The sequence below is a fragment of the Mandrillus leucophaeus genome, unplaced genomic scaffold, assembly GCF_000951045.1.
Source record: "Mandrillus leucophaeus isolate KB7577 unplaced genomic scaffold, Mleu.le_1.0 Scaffold682, whole genome shotgun sequence".
In the NCBI taxonomy this organism is placed as follows: Eukaryota; Metazoa; Chordata; class Mammalia; order Primates; family Cercopithecidae; genus Mandrillus; species Mandrillus leucophaeus.
In genome coordinates this window covers 1,132,817-1,158,032 of record NW_012107386.1, presented here as the reverse complement: position 1 = coordinate 1,158,032, position 25,216 = coordinate 1,132,817, and the positions used below count along the sequence as shown (strand labels likewise).

At 35.6% G+C, this 25,216-nt stretch overlaps 1 protein-coding gene across 5 annotated transcripts in view; it reads right to left on the bottom strand.

Moving 5' to 3' along the window:
* Positions 1-2,165: 2,165 nt before the first annotated feature.
* PTPRK (protein tyrosine phosphatase, receptor type, K) overlaps positions 2,166-25,216 on the bottom strand; it is a 594,458-nt gene continuing 571,407 nt past the window's right edge. For all 5 annotated transcript variants that reach the window (XM_012002300.1, XM_012002301.1, XM_012002302.1 and 2 more), the window contains 11 exons: positions 24,542-24,639; positions 24,013-24,129; positions 18,986-19,140; positions 16,523-16,658; positions 16,117-16,266; positions 14,426-14,599; positions 10,231-10,362; positions 9,967-10,092; positions 7,032-7,195; positions 6,390-6,525; positions 2,166-3,667 (listed from right to left, as the gene is read on the bottom strand). In XM_012002300.1, the coding sequence (XP_011857690.1) occupies positions 3,614-3,667; positions 6,390-6,525; positions 7,032-7,195; positions 9,967-10,092; positions 10,231-10,362; positions 14,426-14,599; positions 16,117-16,266; positions 16,523-16,658; positions 18,986-19,140; positions 24,013-24,129; positions 24,542-24,639 (1,442 nt within the window). In that variant the 3' untranslated portion in view covers positions 2,166-3,613. The remainder of the gene's footprint in view (positions 3,668-6,389; positions 6,526-7,031; positions 7,196-9,966; positions 10,093-10,230; positions 10,363-14,425; positions 14,600-16,116; positions 16,267-16,522; positions 16,659-18,985; positions 19,141-24,012; positions 24,130-24,541; positions 24,640-25,216) is intronic.

The window sequence follows — 25,216 nt, the reverse complement described above, 5'->3', positions numbered from 1 at the left end:
AGATCGCACCATTGCACTCCATCCTGGGCGACAAGAGCAAAACTTCATCTCAAAAAAAAAAAAAAGGCAAATGTCAAAGGTGGTCTTCCAAAGCTAGTAGACTACCCAGCTCATATTTTCAGTTGAGCTACAATCAGCCGCTGCTCTTCTGCATTTTAGTATTTACTGGTATCTATTAAATTCAGATGCCAAGAACCTCTTCCTTTACACCATTTTCTGGGAACAGAGTAGATATGAGAAGGAGCAGCTGTTGGTGTCTGAATTCCAAGTTTACGACATGAATGCCTGGAACTCAAGAGATTCTTGTGGTAAGATGAAGACTGAATGAGCACATCAGCACATCAGTGTGGAGATAAACAGGTGGCCTCTCCATGTCCAGGCAAAAAATATCTCCCGTTTTGTTTATCTTTAAATGTGAGATCATTTGGCTGCAACACAGCAACACCTTTATCTAAAGACTCTGATGGTTAATACTGAGTGTCAACTTGATTGGATTGAAGGATACAAAGTATTAATCCTGGGTGTGTCTGTGAGGGTGTTACCAAAAGAGATGAACATTTGAGTCAGTGGGCTGGGGAAGGCAGATCCACCCTTAACCTGGTGGGGACAATCTAATCAGCTACCAGCAAATATAAAGCAGGCAGAAAAACGTGAAAAGACAAGACTGGCCTAACCTCCCTGCCTACATCTTTATCCTGTGCTGGATGCTTCCTGCCCTTGAACATCGGACTCCAAGTTCTTCCGTTTTGAGACTCAGACTGGCTCTTCTGCTCCTCAAGCTTGCAGTCTATTGTGGGACCTTGTGATCATGTAAGCTTATATTCAATAAACTCCTTTATATATTTATCCTATTAGTTGTGTCTCTCTAGAGAACCCTAATACAGACTCCAAAGCCTAAGTATTAGAAAAGGCTAGGAGACAGCTCTAAGAGAGCTAACACTTATTTTCAAGAATGGTTTTAAAACTCAAAAATTCCCAGTTGCTGGTGTGTGTGTCTCTGGCCCAAACACTTTCAACATTTCCTTAGTAATAATTATAGATGGGGGTCTGTAAAATTCAATGACATGACAGTCATTTAAGGAATAACTAAAGTAGGACTAGGAAGCCCTAAACTATGAAAAGCATGTAGAGCTCTGCCAGTGGAAGGGGACCCCATCCCCAGCCAGCACCAGGACATCTGCCCAGAGGGACACAGCCAGGGGTGTCGGAGAACACAGTCATGCACAAGACTACTTACAGAGCCCCTTAAGGGTATAAGATATGAACTTTTGAATATGAGTTTTGAGATCAACAGGCAACCCCTCTCCCACTGTCTCCTGATAAAGCGGCTTCTGTGGTGCCCAAACAATAGCAAGCATGATATTTCAATTTCCTGTTACAAAGAAAGAGAACTCTTGTTCTTTGAATTTCAGAGGCCGCATAGACCTCTGAGCTTTGTGGACAGTTGTGCTCATGATAATTCTGCTGGTGTGTGGTGCAATCACGAGTAGAAATGAAGTCAGGGTCACACAGTGAAACAGAATCTTCTATAGGATAACATAATAAACATTACTGGGTAAAAAAAAAAAAAAAATCTTGGGCAAGTTTGTGGATTTCTTTGTTCAATGTCTCCATGTTTAAATGAAAATCAGCTTTCCTAGGAAAAGGTTGCTTTACCTGAATTGTTTTAAAAGTCACACATTTTCTTTTTTTGGTCTATCTTTGTGACAGTTGGGAAACAATGTGTTTAGCAGTAAAGACATAGCTGTTAAGTAAGAATGAATCTGTTGACAAATCATGTACCTTCTCATTAGCTTCCATTTCATCATCTGTAAAATAGGGATGATAAGTACCATTTGTCAAGTTGGTTATAAGAAAAAAGTAAGATGTGTATTACATAAATGGATAGTGACATACATAAATGGAAAATGTGTGTTACATACATGGATAAATATACAAACAAACAAACAAAAAATGATGTCCATCTCCCTGCCTTTTCCACCTCCAGCTACTGGACATTTTGGCATTCAATTAAGAAAATAAAAATAAAAGAAACTAGAGGTTGGAAATTAGTTTTACTTTGAGTAGAGTTTTTGTGGCCTATTCGTATCAACGAGTGTAGGAATAAGCTACTCATTTAGTAGTGAATGCATGAACATTAAGAGGAAAAAATGATGTGCAAACAATAACTGTTATAATTATAAAAACTTTATTTCATTCTTACTTTAATTAAATCTTTATAAGCACCATGTCATGAGCTGGCAATCTAGAAAGAGGACACTGGAATGCTTTAGTCAATTACAAACTGCAAGCTGATGACGTGAAGTTACAGCTACATGGAGCATGTGAACAAGACCACATTTAGAAATGTTCACTTAAGAATCCCATGACAATGCGCAAAACAGGAATCTGGCATTGATTTGTTCACACTTTTTATAGTCAGAATCCAAAGCTTGTGCATGTAAACATCAAGAGAAACATTTTATCACCCTAACAGTTTACAGTTTGCTAAAATTTGACCCTGAAAGCATATATGTTGCCATCTTGTTTTCCTGACCAGTGCTGGGCCACAGGCTGAAAAAATCAATTCCTTTAAAATTTAAACGATGCTTAAAGGCTGTGTTCAACATTGTGTAAGTTGTCAGCAAGGCCTTTTAATGTGTACATTTCTCATGTATGATCACCAAACCATTATTTACCTAATGAAATTGTGAAAAACTATACATTTTCAGTAAAATGTTTTAATTTGGTCCTATATTAAAAGACCCAATTGCCAAGGGATTTTACACAAATTTAATTCACAAGCATGTACACAAGAGAATCACTATAAAGAACATTGCTTCCTGGTTTATGAATAAAAAGTTTATCCTCTACTTACACTAAAACATACAAAAAATAATCTACAAAAATCGTTTACAATTGATTTTAGCTAAAGAAAAAGCTTTCTTCAGGAAAAAAAAGATGATTGTGTGGTGGTAGTATTTTAGCCATCAAAAAAGGAATGTAAGTAACCAATAAATATAATGTGCTTTCTCCATATAGACATATTTACACTTGAGTCTTTGGCTTATGTTATTTTCTAAAAAGAACTTTAAATGATCCAGCCATCATTGCACATTAAAAGAAAATAAGCCAGTTATATATATTTATATATTTATATAGAGATCTGCTACACTGGAAACATATAAAAAATGAACTTTACTATGAATTTGCACAGCTTTTCTTTTCTTCTTCCTTTTGAGATTCATCAGCTTTCATTTTAGAAAGGGAGAAAAATGCCACGTAGAAAGTATGAACTCATGCAACATATGGTAGCTGTTCTACTGAAACCATGAGAAAAAAGGTGGCATGTTCACTGTACAAACACCAATAAGTTCTCATTTCAATCTGGTTCTTATTAAATATAATTTATGTGGCATGAAATGTTGATGCTTTAATATAGTAATAAAAACTAATTCAGTCCTTTTTATTAAGATACACAACTTCATAAGAAAAATACTTTTACCTCTCAAATGTAAAAGTCTCCCACCCCCCACATTAAAATCTTTCTGCACAAGTGTAACAGGTACAACAGTTGCTGGCTCAATAGATGAACAGGTTTCTTCATAGATGCACGTTAAAGAGTCTCACCCAACTAAGATGATTCCAGGTACTCCAAAGCTACATCATAGCAGAAACGGTATTGCTCCTGAAAGATGTCAAAACACAAACAGAGAGAACAGTTAAGAAAGAGACTAACATTAAATAACAGTTACCAAATGAAACTTGACAACCAATTTAGATAACTCAAGGATTACAATTTATTTTTTCTATATATGAGATTAATATATATTTTATACTTGAGTCTAATGATCCATTTAAGAAAAAGGAAATTTATATTAAAAAGACATTTTATCTTAGACTCATATTTTCCATCAATTTTTTAAATGTCTAAAATTTTTATCTGATTATAATAGTAATACTTGATCATTACAGAACAATTCTGTACAAATCTAAAGAATATACAAATTCTGAACAAATATAAAGAATGAGAAAAAGAGCTATAATTCTATCATCAGAAGAAATTGTTAAAATATCACCTTAGTTTGCCTCAGTTCTTTTTGTGCATGGTTGAAATAATTATCTTAGAATAAATATAACTATGTATACTTCAAAATATAATTTTAAATGTAACTTTTAAAATTTAACACTGTTGCAATTCTTTTTCCACGTTATTTAACATCTTTTAATACCACATAAAAATCAAACATATGTATTGTTTGACTATTAAGTTGCTTTTCTTATTTTCTCTATTTTATAATGCTATAGTGATCAACTGCAAATGTTTTTCTCCATATATTTCCGATGATTTCCTTGAGAAAAAAAAAGTCAGCCATTTTAAACAGCCATTTATGCAATTTCAAATTCTTAATTTTTGACACTGTTTTTGTCTATCAGAGTATTTCAGCAAATTTTTCAAGAATGGTTAGTGGTCCTTAAATTTTGAGCCTACTTATACCTGAACATTTATTTCTGCTGCCTTTATATGTTTAAGACAACATATTGGCAATAACATTTTTGAGTTAAAACAGCCTTTCCTCTAAGCCCATCTATGGACTTGCTCCATAATAAGAATTCAGAAAAATTCAGAGACTATATAATAAACTATTACTTATAATATGCAATTCATTTAAAAATTCCCAACTCAGTTCATTCAAGTGGGAAAAAATTCAGGCTGGATAACAGTCTAAAAGGCATATTATTTTGGAAGAGAAGTTCCAGGTGTCTCTAGCAATAAACTAGGGTAATAAAACTTTCCTTAAGAGGTCTTTATCATTCCAACACTATTTACCAAGTAGGTATGATTCAAATTCACCTACCACTGTGGCGAGTGCATTCAAGGAACCAAAATGTGCCTAGAAATAGTTATGTCTCTTTAAGCAGTTTCCAGCAATTTTGCCTACACTCTAAATCTCCTCACCAAACTCGTCAGCTCAGCTCCATAGCCCACTAAACTAATCATCAACACTGATTAAACACAAATCAGAGGGCGAGTGTTCAGGATTCATGAGACACAAATGTAAAGGAAAACAGTAACTTTTTGGAAGGCTCCAGAATGGCAGAGTTTAACCATAGATTTTTAAATTTTTATTAAAAAAGGGTGGGAACTCAGTTAAATTTGAAGGTAAAAGTTGAATTCTGAAGTCAGAAGTGATCCCACTGATGACTTTAAGACTTGATCTGAAAAATGGAGGCAGTTTACATCAAGAAATCTTCAAACTGCAAAGAGTTTAAAGACACAACCACTATTCATTCAGTTGCTAAGACAATCTGAGAGTTCCCCCTCAAAAATCTCTCCGATTCATCCCCCTTTCTCATCTCCACAGCCAGCACCCCAATCAAAATCAATGTAATCTTGTGTAGACAGCTGCAACAACCCAGGGAAATGAGGCGGTGTTGAGAAGGAGTTTGAGGGCACCTGTAGAAAGGGTGGAAGTCTAGTACCTCTTGCAAAAGTGAAACAGTATAAACCTAAGCCTTCAGATTTTGTCTCAGGAAGTAACACAACTCTTGTGTGAGCAATCCACGAGCAGGAAGCGGTGAAATACTTTAAAGGTTTATTGAATTGCTCATTCTAGTTATCTGATCATCTTGATAAATGTAGGGCAAGCAACAATGATGCCTTGGTTTTTCTGGTTTACTTCTCTGTGAGCATACACTACACAGCTGCTCCCAACCTGATCCCATCATGCACATACATACGTGTAACCCACAAATACCTCTCGTTAGAAGTAAAATGTGTTAGATAAGTGTAGCTTTCTTTCTTACTCTGCATACAGCTTCACCTAGATGAACTGTCACACACACACACCCCTATCAGCTCTTATTTTGTAAGCTATGTTCCGACTTCATGAGCCTTGACAAGCTCAAGTAGCATGATATCAACTGCCCTCTACAGTTGGTAAAAGCTGAAAACTTAATAATGATAGTTTAACCATTTATAATTTGATCAGAAAATGAATAATTATAGATATTGACAAAACTAAATTTCAGTTGCCCTTTAAAAATACTGGCTGTCTAAGGTACTTATGAAACCTATATCCCTTAGACATACAGCCTTAATACAGGATTTATTCTTACAGGACCATTTACCAAAGTTTACTGCAGCAAATATTTTTTGGCTATAACAGAAAAAAAAAAATCCTACAAATTTCCAAACGAAATGAAAATAGTTTCACTTATGTGATATGTGATTAAGTGTCTGTGGGTAGAGGGGGGTGCTCAGCAATCTATTAATTAGGCAGGAAAGTCCCCACAACGTCTCATTTTCACATCTGATTCCCTATGTGTGTATGAAGTCAAATCAATAAGTAGGTATATGACTAACTAATCTCTAAGATGCCTTCCAAGTGTAAGATGCTGTGACTCACCGGGGCTTCCACCATGTTTGGCTTGCTGTTCCTTAGCGTCTTTACCGCATGGAAAACATCGACAACGTTTTGCCGTTTCACCATTTCAACAACGATGCCTATCGCACAGAACATGCCACTTCGCCCGCCACCATTTCTGAAAGCAAAGAAAGCACAAGCATTTTAGACAGCAGCACCAAGTGACCACAGGTCACACTATCATATATGTTTGAGAAAATAAGACATTGTAGTTTTAATTGTTTTCCATTTGTGTCTTAATTTTGCTTTATATGTGTACAAGGCAGAGAGGAGGAAACTTGAGGATGAAATTAGATCAGTAACTTATACTTAGGAATATGCTATAGACATAGATTGCTGCATTCTAGACTTTGAGATTCTGATATATTTGTAAACTGTGTAAATCTGAAGTTGTTAAGAGTGGTGTTCCAAAGAGTTTAAATAATATAACTACATAATAATCAATATTTAGAAAATATACAAAATAAACTTAGTAGTTAATTATAGACTCATGAGACAGGAAGACTGTTTAAAAATAACATCTATGGGAGGTCCATAAGATGCAAGTCGGATAGTCTTCAATATTGAAAATGAGAAAATAAGCACCAAGGCCCTATGAATGACGGGCTGCACTGCCCTACTCACAGGCAGTGGATAATTGTCCGGCCTTCCCCTTCCTCGCATTCCTCCTGCCACTTTTCCACCTGCAGTATCAGTTTCAAGAATGACCTTTTGGATCCAGGCACTTCTCGATGAGAAGCCCATCCTAGGTACTGAAACTGTTGCACCATCAGATAACCTTCCTGTGGCTGTAGAGGGAAAAGTGTTTTTATGTAAATAAGCTGGGACTACAATTTTTTAAAAAAAGTAAAAGGTGCATACAATTTACAATACAAGTAGCATCTACACTGGATTGAGTCTAGTTGATATAAATCCTCAATTTGTACATGCTACTACAAAAACATTATAAGTGATAATAGCAGGAAACATGGCAATCATCCTTTATACCTGTTGCTCCCTCACACTATGTATCCAGTAATTCATTACTATGATAACATTTCCTAAATAACTTTCAGATTCGTTGCTTTCTCTTTATCACCACTGACATCAATACACTACCAGTCACAGGCTCTGATAATTACCTCCTAGTTGAGCTCCCTGAATAAACTTTGATCACCTTCCAGTCCATTCTTACTATAGGCATCATGATTATTTTGAACTGCAAATACAATCTTGTCATATCCTGCTTTAATGACTTTCAAATGATCTTAGCATAAAATCCAAATTGTTGTCATGTCTTAAAACAACTGATGTGATCTGGCTCCCCCTCCTTCTTCAATTTTCTGTTGGTCTTCTTTTAATCCATTTATCAAGTCACTTCTTGCCTTGGGGACTTTGGATATACTGTACCCTTTGCCTTGAATACTTCTTTCTTGCTTGCTCCTCTCAATCCCAAATAGAACGACCAACTTGTCCCAGGTTGGCCTGGGATTTCTCTGGTCTTAGCACTGAAGCCTGTGTGTCTTGGGAAAACTCCTGCCCTGGACAAACCAGGATGGCGGGTTACTTCAACCCCCAAGTAATTTCTATTGATTCACTAAATTTTGGCTTAAATACTCTCTCAAAGAGGTCATCTCTGATCACACAGTTATGTCAGATCGCTCAGTTAAACACTCTATATTCTTTACTCTTTCGCTGTAAAATGCATCACTTTTATACAAAAAGGATTATACAATTTTCATGCAATGCTTTTCTTCCTGAAAAAAATAAATCTTTTTTTTCTACACTCTGTATCAGTAGAACTTTGCATAATACTTCCCCAAAAGTAGTATTGTTGAAAGAATGAATCAAAACCTTAAACCTTGAAATAAAAATATCGGGAAGAACAAGTAATATATGAGTAAATCATATCAGATTGCCAAGGACCCATGCATCTTTTGGTAGCTGACAAGCCCTACTTGGTACTCTACAAACTTCTTGTTGGTACATATTAAATATTTGATGCAGTGAAATATATTAAATATACTAAATGCTGACAGTGAGAACAGAAAAAAAAATCATGTACTAATAAGGACCAGAATACCAAATACAGAGGCAGTTCAATAAGTGAGCAAACAAATAAATAAATATGCTGACAAAAATATAACATTTCAGTTCCTGTTCCTAGAATATTTTTCACATAAACTGCTCAATTAACAGACAAGCCTTACTGTCTTCAGCAGTTCTGTTTTTTTCAACTAAAATATTACTAGAACCATAATGTAACAGATGTGCAGACATAATGAGATTCCATTTAAATTAACATCTAAGATATGCATGAATATTATGAAATGATTGAAGTTACCCTTTTTTCCTCCACTGAAATGAGCAATATGAGTCAATATGATTCCATTCCCTGCTCACAGTTATATACATATAGACTTATTAACCAGACACACACGTAGTCATTTTGATATGAGAGACACTGAAACATGACAATCCTAATCACACACTTAAAATAATACACACCCACAGAGCTGGTGCTTTAAAAAACAGAGTAATCTTTCTCTCTAAAAAGAGCCTAATTCCATGAAAGTTATTAATATTTTCTTTTCCAATTCTTTTTTTTTTTTTTTGAGATGAAGTCTTGCTCTGTCGCCAGGCTGGAGTGCAGTGGCATGATCTCGGCTCACTGCAACCTCTGCCTCCCGGGTTCAAATGATTCTGCTGCCCCAGCCTCCAGAGTAGCTGGGACTACAGGCACGCACCATCACGCCCAGCTAATTTTTGTATTTTTAGTAGAGACGGGGTTTCACCACATTGGCCGGGCTGGTCTTGAACTCCTGACCTTGTGATCTGCTCGCCTTGGCCTCCCAAAGTGCTGGCATTACAGGCGTGAGTCACTGCACCCGGCCTTTATTAGCACATTTTTTTTTGAAGATCTTCCCCACCCAGATTTAATTTGTCATGTAGTGGAAAGCAGATGAGGAGTGAGGGAAAGACGATACAATTACTACTTTGCTGCTGGGAAAAGGCATGGCGGTAGCAGCACTGATTCCACCTTTAGATCTGCGTAGAGCCAGAGGTTGGGACATTTAGGGAGATGAAACTGCAGGTAGGAGAATCAATAATGAACTTGGAACAGTGACATGGAACCCTTCTATAATGGTTGATCCAACATGTCTCTTTCCTCCTGCAGTACATCTTCTCTGTCATTATCGTTTTTGCAATGTTCTCATTTTTCTTATCACATGCCACTTCTGGGCTGGATGTCAATACTAACAAAACACGCAGTCATCGTTAAGATAAGTCTACATACACTCAGAGGCCAGGCCTAGGCTATCCAACTTGACTGAGCCAGTGCATCTGTATTTCCAGAGGGAATATGTTACTCTAGTGACTGACCAAAAAACCTAGCTTCCAGCATTTCTGCTTTCTTGTTTTTATTCGAGTACTAAGGCATAAGATGGTTACTAGCTTTGAGGTGGAAGATATAGTGCTTATTAATTCTAGTCTCCCTGTTATTTGAATAAAATCATACCACATCTTAGTTATGATCAACCTATTCTAGATCAGCTCAAAGGATCCAATAGTGACTCACTCTTGTTAGATTGCATATCCTAAAAATCCGGTTGATCACATCACAATCCATTGAACAAGACATGCATTCCACTTGGATGGGGCCATATCGTAGCATCCCTTCCTCTGGCCAGTACTGAGGGCAGCCCTGAATGATGAATGTTTTGAAAGAAAAAAAAAAAGCATTATTTTTTCTAATTAGGATAGTATAAAGCAGATTTTAGCATTTCATTACTACTCTATTAAGTTGTATGTAAGTACACAAAAACAACCCATAGCCATTAACCTGGGACAAGTCGACTTCGTTTAACATCACAATGGAAGTACAGCCATAATCATACACTAATCTCCAGAAGTCTTTCACAGTGTTTGGCAGAGGGTATTGTGTGACGATGAAAGCAGCTGGTTGCCTGTAGCTCTGTGAAGAAACAAGGTAGACAGAGAAACATAAGAACTTAAAATGTATGATCAGTTGTACAAACAGATACAATACACTTCAATGTAGGACCATTATGATGTAATAGCTTCACATGCAGAGGGAGCCAGAGTGATGCTTCAGCCATGAATAAAGAGATTCAGACCACTGGAATGAACTGAACTAGTACAGTAATGAATCAATTTGGTGGAAGACTTCAATGCCTCCAAAGCAATTTAAGTCAATACCTGAATTTTTGCTTTACTGAAAGATGTAAATACAGGACAAACACAAAAGAAGAAACTAAAGAACTTCTGAGGTTAACATCCTCTGTAAGGTACCTGTTGGGCTATTTCAATTTTCTAAACGCAATCAGTCTTTGAGAGGCTGAAGGCAAAGTAAGAACAAAACCCCTGGTATGTCTATCAATCATCTGGGTATGTGGATAGTATGTGTGTGTGCAAGTAAAATCACTCCAAATAAGAAAAATAGCTCAAACACTTGTGCTTTTACATTATGTGGACACTACCAGGATATTCTGCACATCTCGCAGGCAATCCACCTTCCACAGCTTCCTGGGCATTTCTAACATATATCAAAGGTCATAATGACAGTTTCAACCATTTAAGATACTGAAGCACCAAAGAGTAACAACAATATACTTACTGTCCCCACATAAGCAGGGAGATAGCTCCTTGTTTACCAAGTGCTCCTTGATTAGAACAAAATATATTTTCTGTTTCCAAAGGGAGAAGTAGTAAAAACAATATTTATCTGACCTGGACAATGTCATTTGATTAAACTAATTATTTGAATTAAACTAATTATGCAATAATAATAGTAATAATTAGTAGATTATAGAGTTCCCTAATGCTGACAAAAAATTTCAATGATCTTATAGCTCATTTGTATCACATTACTATTTAAGTCCTTCAAGAATCTTAACATCAGAACAGGAACTGGTTCTTGGACTTCACTGATGCTACCACCATTTGGGAAATGCCGCTAACCATGGCATTCAGCACTGGCTGAAGACTGCAGGATAAATCTGAGTAGATGACAATAATAATTTACCTGGCTACTTCCAAATGACCTTAAAACCTTATGAAGTTACACATGCAGCTGGGATGAGGGTCTCCTAAGAAAGGTATGAAGGTTCATGAGTGATATTTTTTGGCTCTGTGTCCCCATCCAAATCTCACCTAGAATTGTAATAAACCCCACGTGTCAAGGGCAGGAACAGGTGGAGATAATTGAATCATGGGGGGCAGTTTCCCCTATGCTATTCTCCAGATAGTGAATGAGTTCTCATGAGATCTGATGGTTTTGTAAGGGACTTCCCCCTTTGCTTGGCACTTCTTCCCCTTCCTGCCACCACGAGAAGAAGGACGGGTTTGCTTCCCGTTCTGCCATACTTGCAGGGTTCCTGAGGTCTCCCCAGCCCTGTGGAACTGTGAGTCAATGAAACCTCTTTCCTTTATAAATTACCCAGTCTCAAGTATGCTTTTATTAGCAGTGTGAGAATGAACTAATACAATGAGAAAAGTTAAGAAAAAGTAAGCTCTCTTTCCAATCAAATGTCTGCTCCACGGAAAGGTAAGTCAAAGCAGACTGATGGCTATCTACTCATGTTTTGAGCCACAGGGGAGGGGACATGCATGAGGAGGGGCTGACAAGAGAGAAGACGACCGAAAATTTCCTTTTCTTTTTCTCTCTAAAGGCAGGAACATATGTAAGGCTTTGAAATTACAGAATCCTTGGCCTTACCTCCTAATCCCTCATAGGCCTGGCAAAAAGGTATCACACTAATGATGGGAATAAAGGGTAGGGAGAAAGAGGAAGTGTTGAACAATAAACCCTACTCTTGTAAATCAAACCAGTTTTACTTCTCCGAAGGTACAGCTGGGCTTCTCTGAAGGTTCATTTGCACCACTAAATCCCTAGAACATCTTTAATTATGAAATGTCTTTTTTGAATCACAGGGGATTAATCAGACAGTAAGAGCAGGTGGATTACAAGGTTCAACCTTCATACAGAAAAGAAGACAAGCTTGGACAAGAAAGCAAGAAAAAAATAAAAAATAAAAATTAGCTGGGCATGGTGGCATGCACCTATAGTTCTAGCTACTTTGTAGGCTGAGGAGAGAGGATCACTTGAGCCCAGGAGATTGAGGCTGCAGTCAGCTGTGATCATGCACGACACTCCAGCCTGTGCTACAGAGTGAGACCTTGTCTCAAAAAGAACAAAAACAAAGAAAAGGAGACAATCTGGAAATGGAGAAAAATTTGATAAAGAGGCCAATGGCAAAAAATTCAAAGGCATCAATGCTTTTCTAAATATTATTATTTTCTCCTTTTCTTGTTCAGACATCCTTTTTTTCATTCCATATTTAGATGCAGAAATGAAAAAGTATTGTATACCATCTCTGTATTTAGTATATTTGCCTTTCCAGACACCTAATATAAAAATAAAAGGTATAATTAGGATTTAATGTGATTTCAGTGGGTGTGATTAATGGCCAGGCAAGACTCTGATCACAGCAAGGATGACAGCTTTTCACAGGCAAGAGCAATCACAACAAGGATGAGAGCCTGCCTTTAGACTATTCCACTTTGCGGCACCAAAAAGAGGAAAGTAACTGGTGAAGACTGCTCATAGAAATAGAATTTGGGCTTAATAGGAACAACAACTTAGAAAGCCTGATTATAGTCAGAAAGAAATGAACCGTGGCTTCTAATTTCTCCTTGCTATTGTTTCATAGGAGAAAGGGCAAAAGCTAGAAATGAAGGCAGTAAACTGTTTAAAAAGATTCTAAACCTTGATAGCTTTCTTGCTTCTTTCTAAGGTAATCAAAGTAAAGTGGCCAAAGTCATAATTTAAAACTTTCTTTCCTTGAGAGGCCGAGGTGGGCGGATCATGAGGTCAGGAGTTCGAGAGCAGCCTAGACAATATGATGAAACCTCCTCTCTACTAAAAATACAAAAAAGGCCGGGTGCGGTGGCTTACGCCTGTAATCCCAACACTTCGGGAGGCCGAGGCAGGTGGATCACCTGAGGTCAGGAGTTCAAGACCAGTCTCACCAACATGGTGAAACCCCGTCTCTACCATATGCAAAAAATCAGCCAGGTGTGGTGGTACATGCCTGTAGTCCCAACTACTTAGGAGGGAAAGGCAGGAGAATAGCTTGAACATGGGAAGCGGAGGTTGCAGTGAGCAGTGATCGTGCCATTGCACTCTAACCTGGGCAACAAGAGTGAAACTCTGTCTCAAAAACAACAACAAACAAAAAAAAATTAGCCAGGTGTGGTGGCACGCTCCTGTAGTCCAAGTTACTCAAGAGTCTGAGGCAGGAGAATTGCTTGAACCTGGGAGGCGGAGGTTGCAGTGAGCTGAGATCATGCCACTGCACTCCAGCCTGGGTGACAGAGTGAGACTCTCTCAAAAACAACAACAACATAAAAAACTAAAACAAAAAACTTTCTTTCCGTATTTTTTTTGTCTATGGGCTACAACACTCTGCAGTTTAAGATTTTGAATGGGGCAAGATCGTTCTTTCATTATGATGGATGTGTTAACCTAATACCATCCATCTCTTCTCTAGTTACTTATAATAGTCTTTATTGATTAATGGCCAACAAATTAATTGTAAATTACTGAAACATTAAATGTCAGAAATAAAAATTTCCCAAATGAACACAATTTTTGTACGATTTGGCATGCTGTGATTTAAAACATTCATTTCTAATTATATTCAAAATAGATAAGGCATGATTTTCTTTTCTGAAAATAATTAAGATGACATTTATAATCTGCAGTATTTACTATATGAATATAATAACTGACAATTAAGCTCCAAATCTACAATAAGGCTATAAAAATGACAGTTCTTAAGAATCCCTATAGGGAAAATCTAAAATCATTTTCCAAAAAAATATATTTCAATAAAAGTTTCCACTTCTCCTTTTTAGGTTATTTTAATTTCCTCGAAAAGAAAACTAGCCAGTGTTCAGTTGCATTATGTAGCTTTTCACAGCACTCTACACTAACAAAGAGGGCAGTCTCTTACGTCCATAAGAGCAGCATTGATGTAGTTACTGCTCTCCCCATCAATTGTAATTAAAAAAGGCAGACATCTGTCAGGTGGCAGCATGTCCATGAAACGATTCTTGTCATGGTTCCTTGGCAGGCACGCTATACTGCAGTCTTCAGCTTGTAGTCGAGGGGTGACTGAATTCAGAGTCTAAAAAGAAAAGAGAACCCAGGTTAAAAGATAGTGTGACCCATTTAGCAGTGTAACACAGATCCATCAGGCTTTTAGAAGGCCAAGTAGAAAGTTAAGGATTTGTGCAAGGCAATGGCATTTGCTACTATGACAGGCTGATAGACTTTGTAGTTAAAGCTAATGAAGCCTGAGAAGTGACAAAGAAACAAGACACACATTGTTCTGTGCTCCGCTTCTTAAAAGGAAAAGGGATGCTAAACAACACTGCTACCTTCAAAATGCATTGCCTTAACCAAAGAAGATACAATTGGGAAGTCCATGATGATGATGATCCTTCATCACAGTGGGAAACGGTATCATTTGTAGTAACATCTGGGCTTGCCATATTTGAAGATAAGCTATGGTATGTTGGAAAGAGCACTGGACCAACAATCAAATAATTTGGTTTCTGCTCTTGATTTTATTTTCATCCACCTTCAGAGATGTTTTAAGGGCAGTGAAAACATTTAGGGCTGTTTTGAAATAGTATTTACTGCAAACTTCATTATTATTATTATTATTATTATTATTATTGAGACAGGGTATTGCTCTATTGCCCAGGTTGGAGTGCAGTGGTGATATCTTAGCTCACCACAGCCTTCCAGGGTGAAGTAATCTTCCAGAGTCAAGCAATCTTCCCATCTCAACCTCCTGAGTAGCTGGGACTACAGGCATGCACCACTATGCGCAGCTATTTTTTGTACTCTTTGTAGAGATGAGCTTTTGCCATGTTGGCCAGGCTGGTCTTGAACTGCTGACCTCAAGATCCACCTGCCTTGGCTTCCCAAAGTGCTGGTATTATAGGTGTGAGCCGCCACTGAACCCAGACTCAGTAGTAATTAATGTGCTTGATCTCATCACACTGTGAGTGACCAGGTCAAAATCTGTATGGCTGCATGAAAAAAGGCTATAAATACACACAAATCACCACTAATTTTGATTTTTTTTTTTTTTCTTTTAAGACAGAGTCTCGCTCTGTCACTGATGCTAGAGTGCAGTGATGTGATCTCGGCTCACTGCAAGCTCTGCCTCCTGGGTTCATGCCATTCTCCTGCCTCAGCCTCCCGAGTAGCTGGGACTACAGGCGCCCGCCACCACGCCTGGCTACTTTTTTTTGTTTTTTTGTATTTTTAGTAGAGATGGGGTTTCACTGTGTTAGCCAGGATGGTCTCGATCTCCTGACCTCCTGATCCACCCGCCTCGGCCTCCCAAAGTGCTGAGATTACAGGCGTGAGCCACGTTGCCTGCCCTAATTTTGACTTTTATGATACCTTTCCCCTTTGCTCTTCCCTAAGTCTGAACTTATTTGTCACTTTGGATATAGTAGATACAAATTCATTAATAGAAAAATGACTATATAATATGTATAATGAAAGAGATATGTATTGTATTTAAAACAGGATCAAAGGGACTTGAAAGACTTTCTTTAAAAGGATTCCTAGTGCCCAGAACAAATTGTAGTAAGTCATAAAAGAGGTTTTAGAAACAGTTAATACCTGAAATTCATCCTTGAGATGTGAAGAGTTAGTCTGGGAGTCTATTCTAATCATATCAAAATATGCAGCTTTAAATTCACAGACAGGTATGGCAGTTTCTCCACATAAGCAGGCTTCTAAAATGGCATCATGAATAAAAATGTACTGTTCCTACCAAAAGAATGAAAAAGAAAATTTTGTACTAGTTTTTGTATCACTTCTCTGTCATCGAAGTTAGGGAATACAGAAAATTTTCTTTATGTGTAAATATGAATTAAAACACCAATATTTTTCTATATGACTGAGCTAATATTGATTACATATGAAAAACATCTACTCTTTCGGTTGAGTAGAGTACATATGAGAGACATCTACTCTGTTTGCAAAAAAAGAAAAAAAAAAAGTCCACACAGGTAAATCTACATACCTCTGTCTGGACCATATTAATACGTCGAGATCTTAAGGCTTTGACACAATTGTAGATATCAACAACACCCTCTCTTTCAGCCATGTCCAGCATGATGTCAATCACAATATAGCAGCCAGTTCGTCCAGCACCAGCACTGGAAAAAATTAACAAATTGCAAGATGCATGTTAGTCTTCATAACCTTAAAGAAGGACCTTTTCCACTGTCAGATAGGTAGAATCAAATTGATTTAACAAAGTGCAAGCCATAGCACTTGTCCATGCTGTGTAAAAGCTTGTGAATGTACAAATAACTTCATGCAGAGTATCTGCTTTGGTATAAACTAAAGATTGGAACAAAAGTTCGAAATTATTTTCAAATTGAAAATAACGTTATTTAAATTCCATACCTCTCTCACAATTTTCATTTTATGTAAATTTAATACACATAATTTCAAGTTCATAGAATTGATCAAGTGGCAGATTCATGCTTCAGAATTTAACTCCAGATTGAATATTTTTAGATTCATCTAGCTGTGTGTCCTCTGGCAACAATATGAGAATGTTGGCTCACTCACTGTGTTCGCCTCTTGTAAATACCAAGGCAAAAGAAAATTAATTCCCAAACCTTTAAATGGGAAATCTGAGGAGCCATGATTCACAGGAAATGCAAATGGTGGGGATGGGCAAGAGAATGACGGTTACATAAAGAGAGGAGAGTAACAGTGTAAAGACTATTTGAATCATGATCTGAAGAGAAAGGAAAATGAATTATTAAGTGTAGAATATGATTCCCAGCAAGTCACAAGGCTAGTCACTATCTTACTATACTTAATTCTAAGGTATTTTTTAAAATTATATTTTATTCTTGAATTGGCAAATAATAATGTATATATTCTTCGGTACATAGTGATATTTCAATATATATAATGTATAGTGATCAGAAAAGGGTGATGGGCATATGAATCCTCTCAAACATGTATCATTTGTGTTGTGAACATTCAGTATCCTCCTTCTAGCTCTCTCCAACTAAACATTATCATTTACCGGACTTACCCTACAGTGGTATAGAACACTAAAATGTATTCCTCTATCTTACTGTATTTTGTATCCTTTAATCATAATATAGTGTGATTATTTTGCCCCTGGGGAATGTTTCTCCAATTTTATATATAGAAGTCAATGGAGAAAACAAAATAAAGATTTTTTTGAGGGAGTGGGGAATTCACTTTGTAGTCCAGAGATACTTCAGTGTAAGTGGAAAATGACACTTCTGTTTCAAGAGAGTATCTGAGACTCTTAGAGCACTTCTGAAGCAAGCAATTCATAAGAAAGTAAACCTCTCTGATAAATCAAGAAATCCTTAAATTGAAAACCCATTTATCTCATTTTCTAAGTGCTTAGATAGGCTAGTAACATTATTTCATTGTTATCCAGATTTGGTCACTTCTCTTAAACTCACTGTTCTTTTAGAAATTTAAGCAAAAGATATTGTGGCTATCTCTATTTATTTTTGTCCCTTACCATCTTCTCAATCACTGTTCCCAGAGTTAGAGACAGGAATGTAATTTAAGAGTACATCAGATTTCATGAGGAGGATTGAAAGGAAGATTATTTTTTTGTTTTCAGGGTACATAGTATCTGATCCTATGGGATGTTTTACCTTTACTTCATTCTCGCTTTTTTCCCCCTCTTTTACACACGGTTATTTAAACCCTGACTAGGTTGGATTTTCAGATAGCAAAAAATAATTAGGTACAACCTATTATGTAGCTTGGAGGGAAGAGCATTTGAGAATGGTATGCAGCATCATTTAGGAAACGCTTTTCAGATTCAGTACTTATTTTTCTGGTCACACCTCAAAATGAGGCCATGTAATTTGCTTTTAGTATCTATAAATGCTTGTTTTAAGAGAAGTTTCTAATCAGAAGAAAGTCTGGATATAATGTTCGTGTTTTTTGGCACATATTTGCTGAATCTCACTGATGCAGTTTTCAAGGTCCTCTAATGTGAAGTCTTTAGATTTTTTTTTTTTTAAATAGCTGTTTTGCAGCACAAATCCTTGCAATTTAGGCCATTTAGTAACTCTGTATGTCTGAAATTTAGTTTTAAAAGCTGGAATTCTATTGGGAATTTTCTAGATTGGCAAGAAATGTCTATTTCAACCTAGCATTCTATACGATATGGGATTTGCAAAAGTGATAAAAACAAAAAACACAGATGTTGCCACTAAAAGGCAGAGTTTCTATACTTTAAATTGTGGATAACACTACACACATTAGGATGAATGTATGTATTTCTTAAATTCCTGTTTTATAGACTACTTACAGACAACTTTTATTTTATTGCTGTTTTACTTTATCTATAATACAAGCAAGCTGGAACTTTGTAAGCACACATTAGCTTTTGTGCTCAAAAGCCTTGTCTTGACACTCTAAAATAAGCTGATTGCATAAAGTCAACACCATTTGGACCACCACTCACCTGCAATGTACAACGATGGGGCCCGCACTGGGAGGGTTGGATAACTTGACTCGCCGGATAAAGGAAAGCAGCCCTGTAGCATGGTAGGGCACTCCATGGTCAGGCCAGCCCGTGAAATGGAACTGTTTAACTTCACGGATTTCATTGTAGCCCCTCTGTGCAAAGATGGAAATAAATGTTTTCAAAAGCCATTTTAATGGCCAAAATAAAGCCATTAAACACAATTGTGGGTACAGACCCAACTGACAATGATAACAATAAAAACTTTACCAAAGATTATGCCTTTTCTTAAAATTAAAAAAAAAAAAAGTGAAGGCCTAACATGGACTAGGAGCTTACCTTTATTGTCAGACAACTGCCAAAGAAAGAAAATTAGAAGTCTTGCTCAGTTCTAAAAGTCTGGGTAAATTTTATTTACTTTGACAGCTTGTTTCTGCTGGAAATGACAACACATTAAATTATTAGGGGAAAAGAAGGAAATGGGAAAGCTAAAATGCAGCCCTATTGACCCAACGCATTGAGTTCTCAAGTGGTGTATAAAAGCAACTTTCCAGCTTCTCACCTCACAAAGAGATTTTAATGCCTTGCTTATCCATGTTGAAAATGGTTTTGAAGCATAGCATGTAGGGATTTTCCAGGACAGTGCTGCTCTAGATTGGCTTGTGAAAATATACAGGCAGCTAAACTGTTCTTTGGGCAAACTATTTTTCTTAGCTCTGTGAAATAATTCAGCACAGTATTATAGTAACACAAATACAAAATGAAAGAAGTGAAGCATCTGCTGTTGTGCTGCTCTCCCATTGGGTTGATTTAAGAGAATGCTACAGAAATGCACATTTCAAAGCTTTCTCCTTCCTTTGTGTTAGGAGAAGGCTGTAGATTGAGGTAGCACAGCTTGGAAGGTATAGATTAAATACTGCAGAATTTATTTTTAAGAACTCACATTTGTAGCAAAAGGAAACAAAATCCCACTTTAATCTATATAATTCAAATTCTATTGTGAACTATCTGTAAACTCTCAGTCTCACTTGTTCAATCAGAAAAGGTAGACACATTACATGGAATAAACAAAATTGAGGAAAAGTTTATCTTTAGATTCAATCTTATACAGACCAGTATCACCAAAACCTTGGAAGTTAGTGATCATTTCTTAAAGGTTTTCTTAATTCCAATTCCTAGCACAATGCCCTACACAAAGCAGGGATGAAAAAACAATTGTAACAATCACAATGATAAGCATCACCACGGAATCACCCCAATGGAAAATCACCTTTTGCTACTTTTCAACTCTAGTGAAGAAGGTCAAAAATTGTTTCAAGGCCTGATTTTAGGTATTACTTGACTCCTTCTATATTAATTCTTTTATTAGAGTTGCTGGATGGGCCTTCCTCCCTTTATCTTTCTATTACATTTATAGGATTTGCTCTTTTTAGTACATTTTCATATGTCAGCGCCTATTTCCCTAATGTTTTTTTTTTTAATTTTTCTGAGTGATTTTCAAATATATGGTTAAACCCCCCCCCTTTTCTTGTTCTAAATAATAAGAAAAAAAAATCCAACGATTTTCCAAATAGGATTGCATTATATCCATACAGTGTTATTAATATCAACTACTCCTATATTCTGGAACACGGTGCATGTCTGCACTCATTCACATATTATGTGTATCCATAAGTACACGGTTGTGTTTTTATTCAACCAGGAACTGTATCATTCTTATTAAATATATTCTGAGATAGTTTGGCACTTTTTATTTTTAAAGATTATTTAGTAATATTTTCTTATTTCTGCTTATTGCTAATATAAAGATAAGCTATAACTTATGACTATTTATGCAGATTTAATCATTTAAATAAATGTTTATACATCCCATTTAAAAATATTATCTGTAGTTTTCTTGGTATAAATCCTTTCATCTTAAAATAATTTGTCTTTTCTAGTAGTTACACAGTTTATTCCTTTTGCTGCCTTATTTCATTTGCTAAAACTTCCAAAAATGTTTAATATTAGAGACACTGATTATCCACATAACATTCTTGATTGTAGAAGTAGTAATATAATCTTTATACTAGTTTTTTATGATAAACGAATAGTCTTTAGTTCTTCATTCCTTAACATGGCTGCTACTAGGTATTGTTGAATCACCTTTATCATGGTTTAGGATGTCTCTTAACTTCCCTAATTAGAGTATTACTATAAATATTTTGAACATAAAATTAAATGCATTTATCTATTAATAAAGTCATACAGTTTTGGTCCTTTAATGTACTGACATAATAAAATATCCTGTTAGATTTCCCACTAGTTGCAATCTTCTTGCATTCTTAGGGAAAAAACAATAGCTCATGTAGTGATATTTTCTTAATTCACTCCTAGATCAGAATTTTCAATATTTTATTTTGAATGTTTTCATGTTCTTGAATGAAACTGGTCTGCAATGTGTGTGTGCATGGGGAAGAGAGAGAAGAAAGAGATTGTGAAAGAGAGAATGAGTGCTCCAGGGAATGCTATCGTTATCTGATTCTGTTATCACCATTACGCTAACCTTCTTTTTTTTTTTTTTCTTTCTTTTTTTGGAGACAGTGTCTCCCTCTGTTGTCCAGGCTGGAGAGCAGTGGCGCCATCTTGGCTCACTGCAACCTCTGCCTTCCGGGCTCGGATGATTCTCTTGCCTAGGATTCCAAGTACGTTATGCTAACTTTTAAAACATAGACATAGACATTAGCTATTCCTTAAAGGATAAAGGAACTTTAACTTTAAAATCACAGTGCAATTTTAATGATAAAGTTTAACAATCATTCTATTTTCTTTTACCATCTATTTGTGCTTCTAACTCTTCATGATCTAATTTTTGAGAATTAGCATTTGCTAGAAAATCAGTGTCCTAGACTAAAAGTTATATTTTTAGGTTTATATATAATATTTTCTATAGCTTTTCTAATAGCAGGTATAACGGCTATGTCCCTCTGTGTTTCCTAATATTGCGTATTTTGTTTTCATTGTACCTCATTTAGAATTGATAGTGGTTTAATTACTTTATTGATCTTTTCAATAAACAAGCTTTTTATTTCTTTTTTCTCATTTGTTTCTTTTTTATATTTAATTTTTCCTTTGTTCTATTCTACTTTTCCTGATCTTTCAATGTTACAACTTTTCACGTGATTTCAGAGCACATTTCAAAACAGAAATCACTTATGGGTGTAAATTTTTCTTACAGAATAATGAGGTAAATTTTGATGTAAAACTGTTGATCTATATAATGTAACTGTACTTTTGAGGAAATCATTCAAGGATTATTCAGAAGAGGATTCGGTAACTTCTAATAGGCTAATTTCTGGGGTCATTGATCAGTGGTTTGTTACTGCTTTCTCTTGGATTTTGGAAATATCTCAACTTTTTGTACGTATTCAGATTTTCCTTATCACTAAGATCATCATTGATTTTTATAAGACTTGTATGAACTTAAGAGACTGTATATTCTACATTTTCTTTTTAATAATATGATCTAGTTATTCATTAAATCAAGCTTAATGGTTCTCTGTGAAATCTCCCATATCAATTGCTTATTTTATTCTACTTGATTTATCTAAGAAATTTTCATACATATTTTATAGTTACAATAATCATGATTATGTTGTTCTGTATAATGCTAGTTTCAACTTAATATTTTGCCTAATTTTTTCGTGTTGGTAGGATAACTCACAAATATTTTTATAAAATACTATTCAACTATTTCTCTATTGTTGGCCATTTATGGTTATCTATAGGTTTCTAATGCTATAAATGAATTCATTATATTTTAAATAAACTCCTTAGGAAAGATTCATGAAAGTTAACTTCTCAAAGGACATAACTATTTTAAAGCTCTGGAGATACATTGTTTTATTGATTTAAAGAAGGTTTGTAGCAATTTAACTATGATCAGTAATGTATAAAAATATGTTTCAACACATTCTAACACTCAATGAGGATTATTTTTTAAAGTTCTAGCTGATTTGAAAGGACAAAATGGTATATCAGTACACTAGGTTAAACATTTTTAATAGGCATGTTAACAATTGTGTTTCTTCAGAGATTCTAGTGTTTTTTTCTTCTACCGGTATTAACATTATAAATTAAGGACATTAATAAATAATCACCAGGTTCTTTTGTGTGTATGTACCTTTGATAAAATTTTGTGCCACAGGTAATTTCACAGTTTTATGTGGTCAAATCTACCAAGCTTTACCACAAAATGTATTTCACTGTTACTATATTCCACTTCAGTCTACTATACCAGCCACCTCACATTATTCTTTGCAATGTAACACTTGGAGTGATCCTTTTAGAAATAAAAATCAGACCATGTTATCCCTGGGCTCACAAACCCTACAATGGCAGCCTAACTCAGTTTTAGTATGAACTAAAATCATCATGGCCTACAAAGCACCACTTATCCAATTTTGTGATTTCTCTGCCTTCATTTTGTATTCCTTTCCCCTTCACTTATGGATCTCTGAACATCTTGGCCTGCTGACTGTCTGGCATTCTAACATCTTTACACATGCCTCCAGGCTTCTGAAATGACTCTCTCTTCTGTCAGAAACATTACTGCCCTGGACATAACCCGTCACTCCCTCACTTACTTCAGGTCTCTACTCATATTACTTCCTTAACAATGAGTTCTTCTTTGATCATCCTTTCAAAATTGTAAACCATTTCTTCCCCCTGCCTCAATAATATTCTCTACTTCCTTTCCTAACATTATTTTTCTCTATAGCACTTGTCATGATGTATATTAGTTGATTTATTTATTTTTATTGCTGTCTTAATTCAATCGGCTATAAGATCGACAAGAGGAGATTTTAACATGTGCCCCAAGGTTTAGAAACATGTCTGGCACATAGTAAACTCTTAAATAAACATTTGTGGAATGAATACATGAATGAATGGATTTTATAGCATCACGAAAACAGAACTTGACAAAGGTTTTAAGACAAAAAGCAGTTTTGATATAACTTTTTAAAATAGAATTTTAGAGTACTTACCCTTTCCAGGGTGAATGTCCTAACTACATATTCAGCAAGTGGTTCCATTTCTACACAAGTTACTTTGAAGTCACCATAAACTTCAGTATCATCAGGCCAATATTTATAGCATTTAACCTAAGTGACAAAAAGAATACATAGATAGACCTGAATATATACTACTAATTAGCCAAGGTGATTTAATTCCAGCAATAACTCTTTAGGTCACAATTAAAACTCAGTTAAAAATCTATAAATGAGAAAAAAAAAAACTATTATACTATAAACAGAGTTCATATAGTCTCACAAAAAATATACAAGCCTGATAATGCAATTAGATTCTAGTACAAAATTAAAGCTTATATTGTTACTCAATGAGAAATCAAATAATTTCTCAGCCATTCAAGGTCTATTTAGAGGTACTCAATTAAAATGCTGTGCCTATAATTTTTTTTAAACAATTGGATGATATTCTATTTTGAGTATCTTATATGCTGCCTCTCAACTAGATTCATTTTTATGACAAAAAAATTCTTTTTATTCCTCTTACCCGGCCAACCTCAACTAAATTTGTAACCATCACAATGCAAGCAGATTGTTCTTGCCAAATCATCCTCCAGAAATCATATACTGTTTCATGAACGGGACCTATGAAGAAATTAATTAGAATATTGTTATCAAAGGAATTTTGTAGTTAGTAAGAAGTTTAGCTAAGATAAGAAACAGAGTAAATGAAATAATTCCAAAAAAATGTCCAGCGCAAAATGTCACTGAAAATACTTAAATCCAGTTCATATCTAAATTCTCACAATAGGCAAAACCATAGGCATATGTAAGTTTTTTTTTCTTTTTTCTTTTCAATTTGCCCTCTATACTTCCCAATTTAGAAGACACTATCACTAGTTTCTTGGGTATTTATATCGGTCACTAAGTCATTTTAACACATCTTCAAATATATGTAAAAACTAGAACTCTTATACCACCATCAACCAGACAGCATATATTACCAATTAAATAAGTGCCCACTATTTATAAATACTACATGTTTAGGGATCAATAAAAAACATATCCTTACACGTAAGGACATACTCTAATCTTATCATTATATAATCTCCAAACTGCAAAAGCATGTGCTGGGCTATTCTCTACTGAATACCATAAAACTGAATATTGTTCACACTATGGTTGATCTTTCTAACTTTAAAGAGTATACAACTGAACTCAA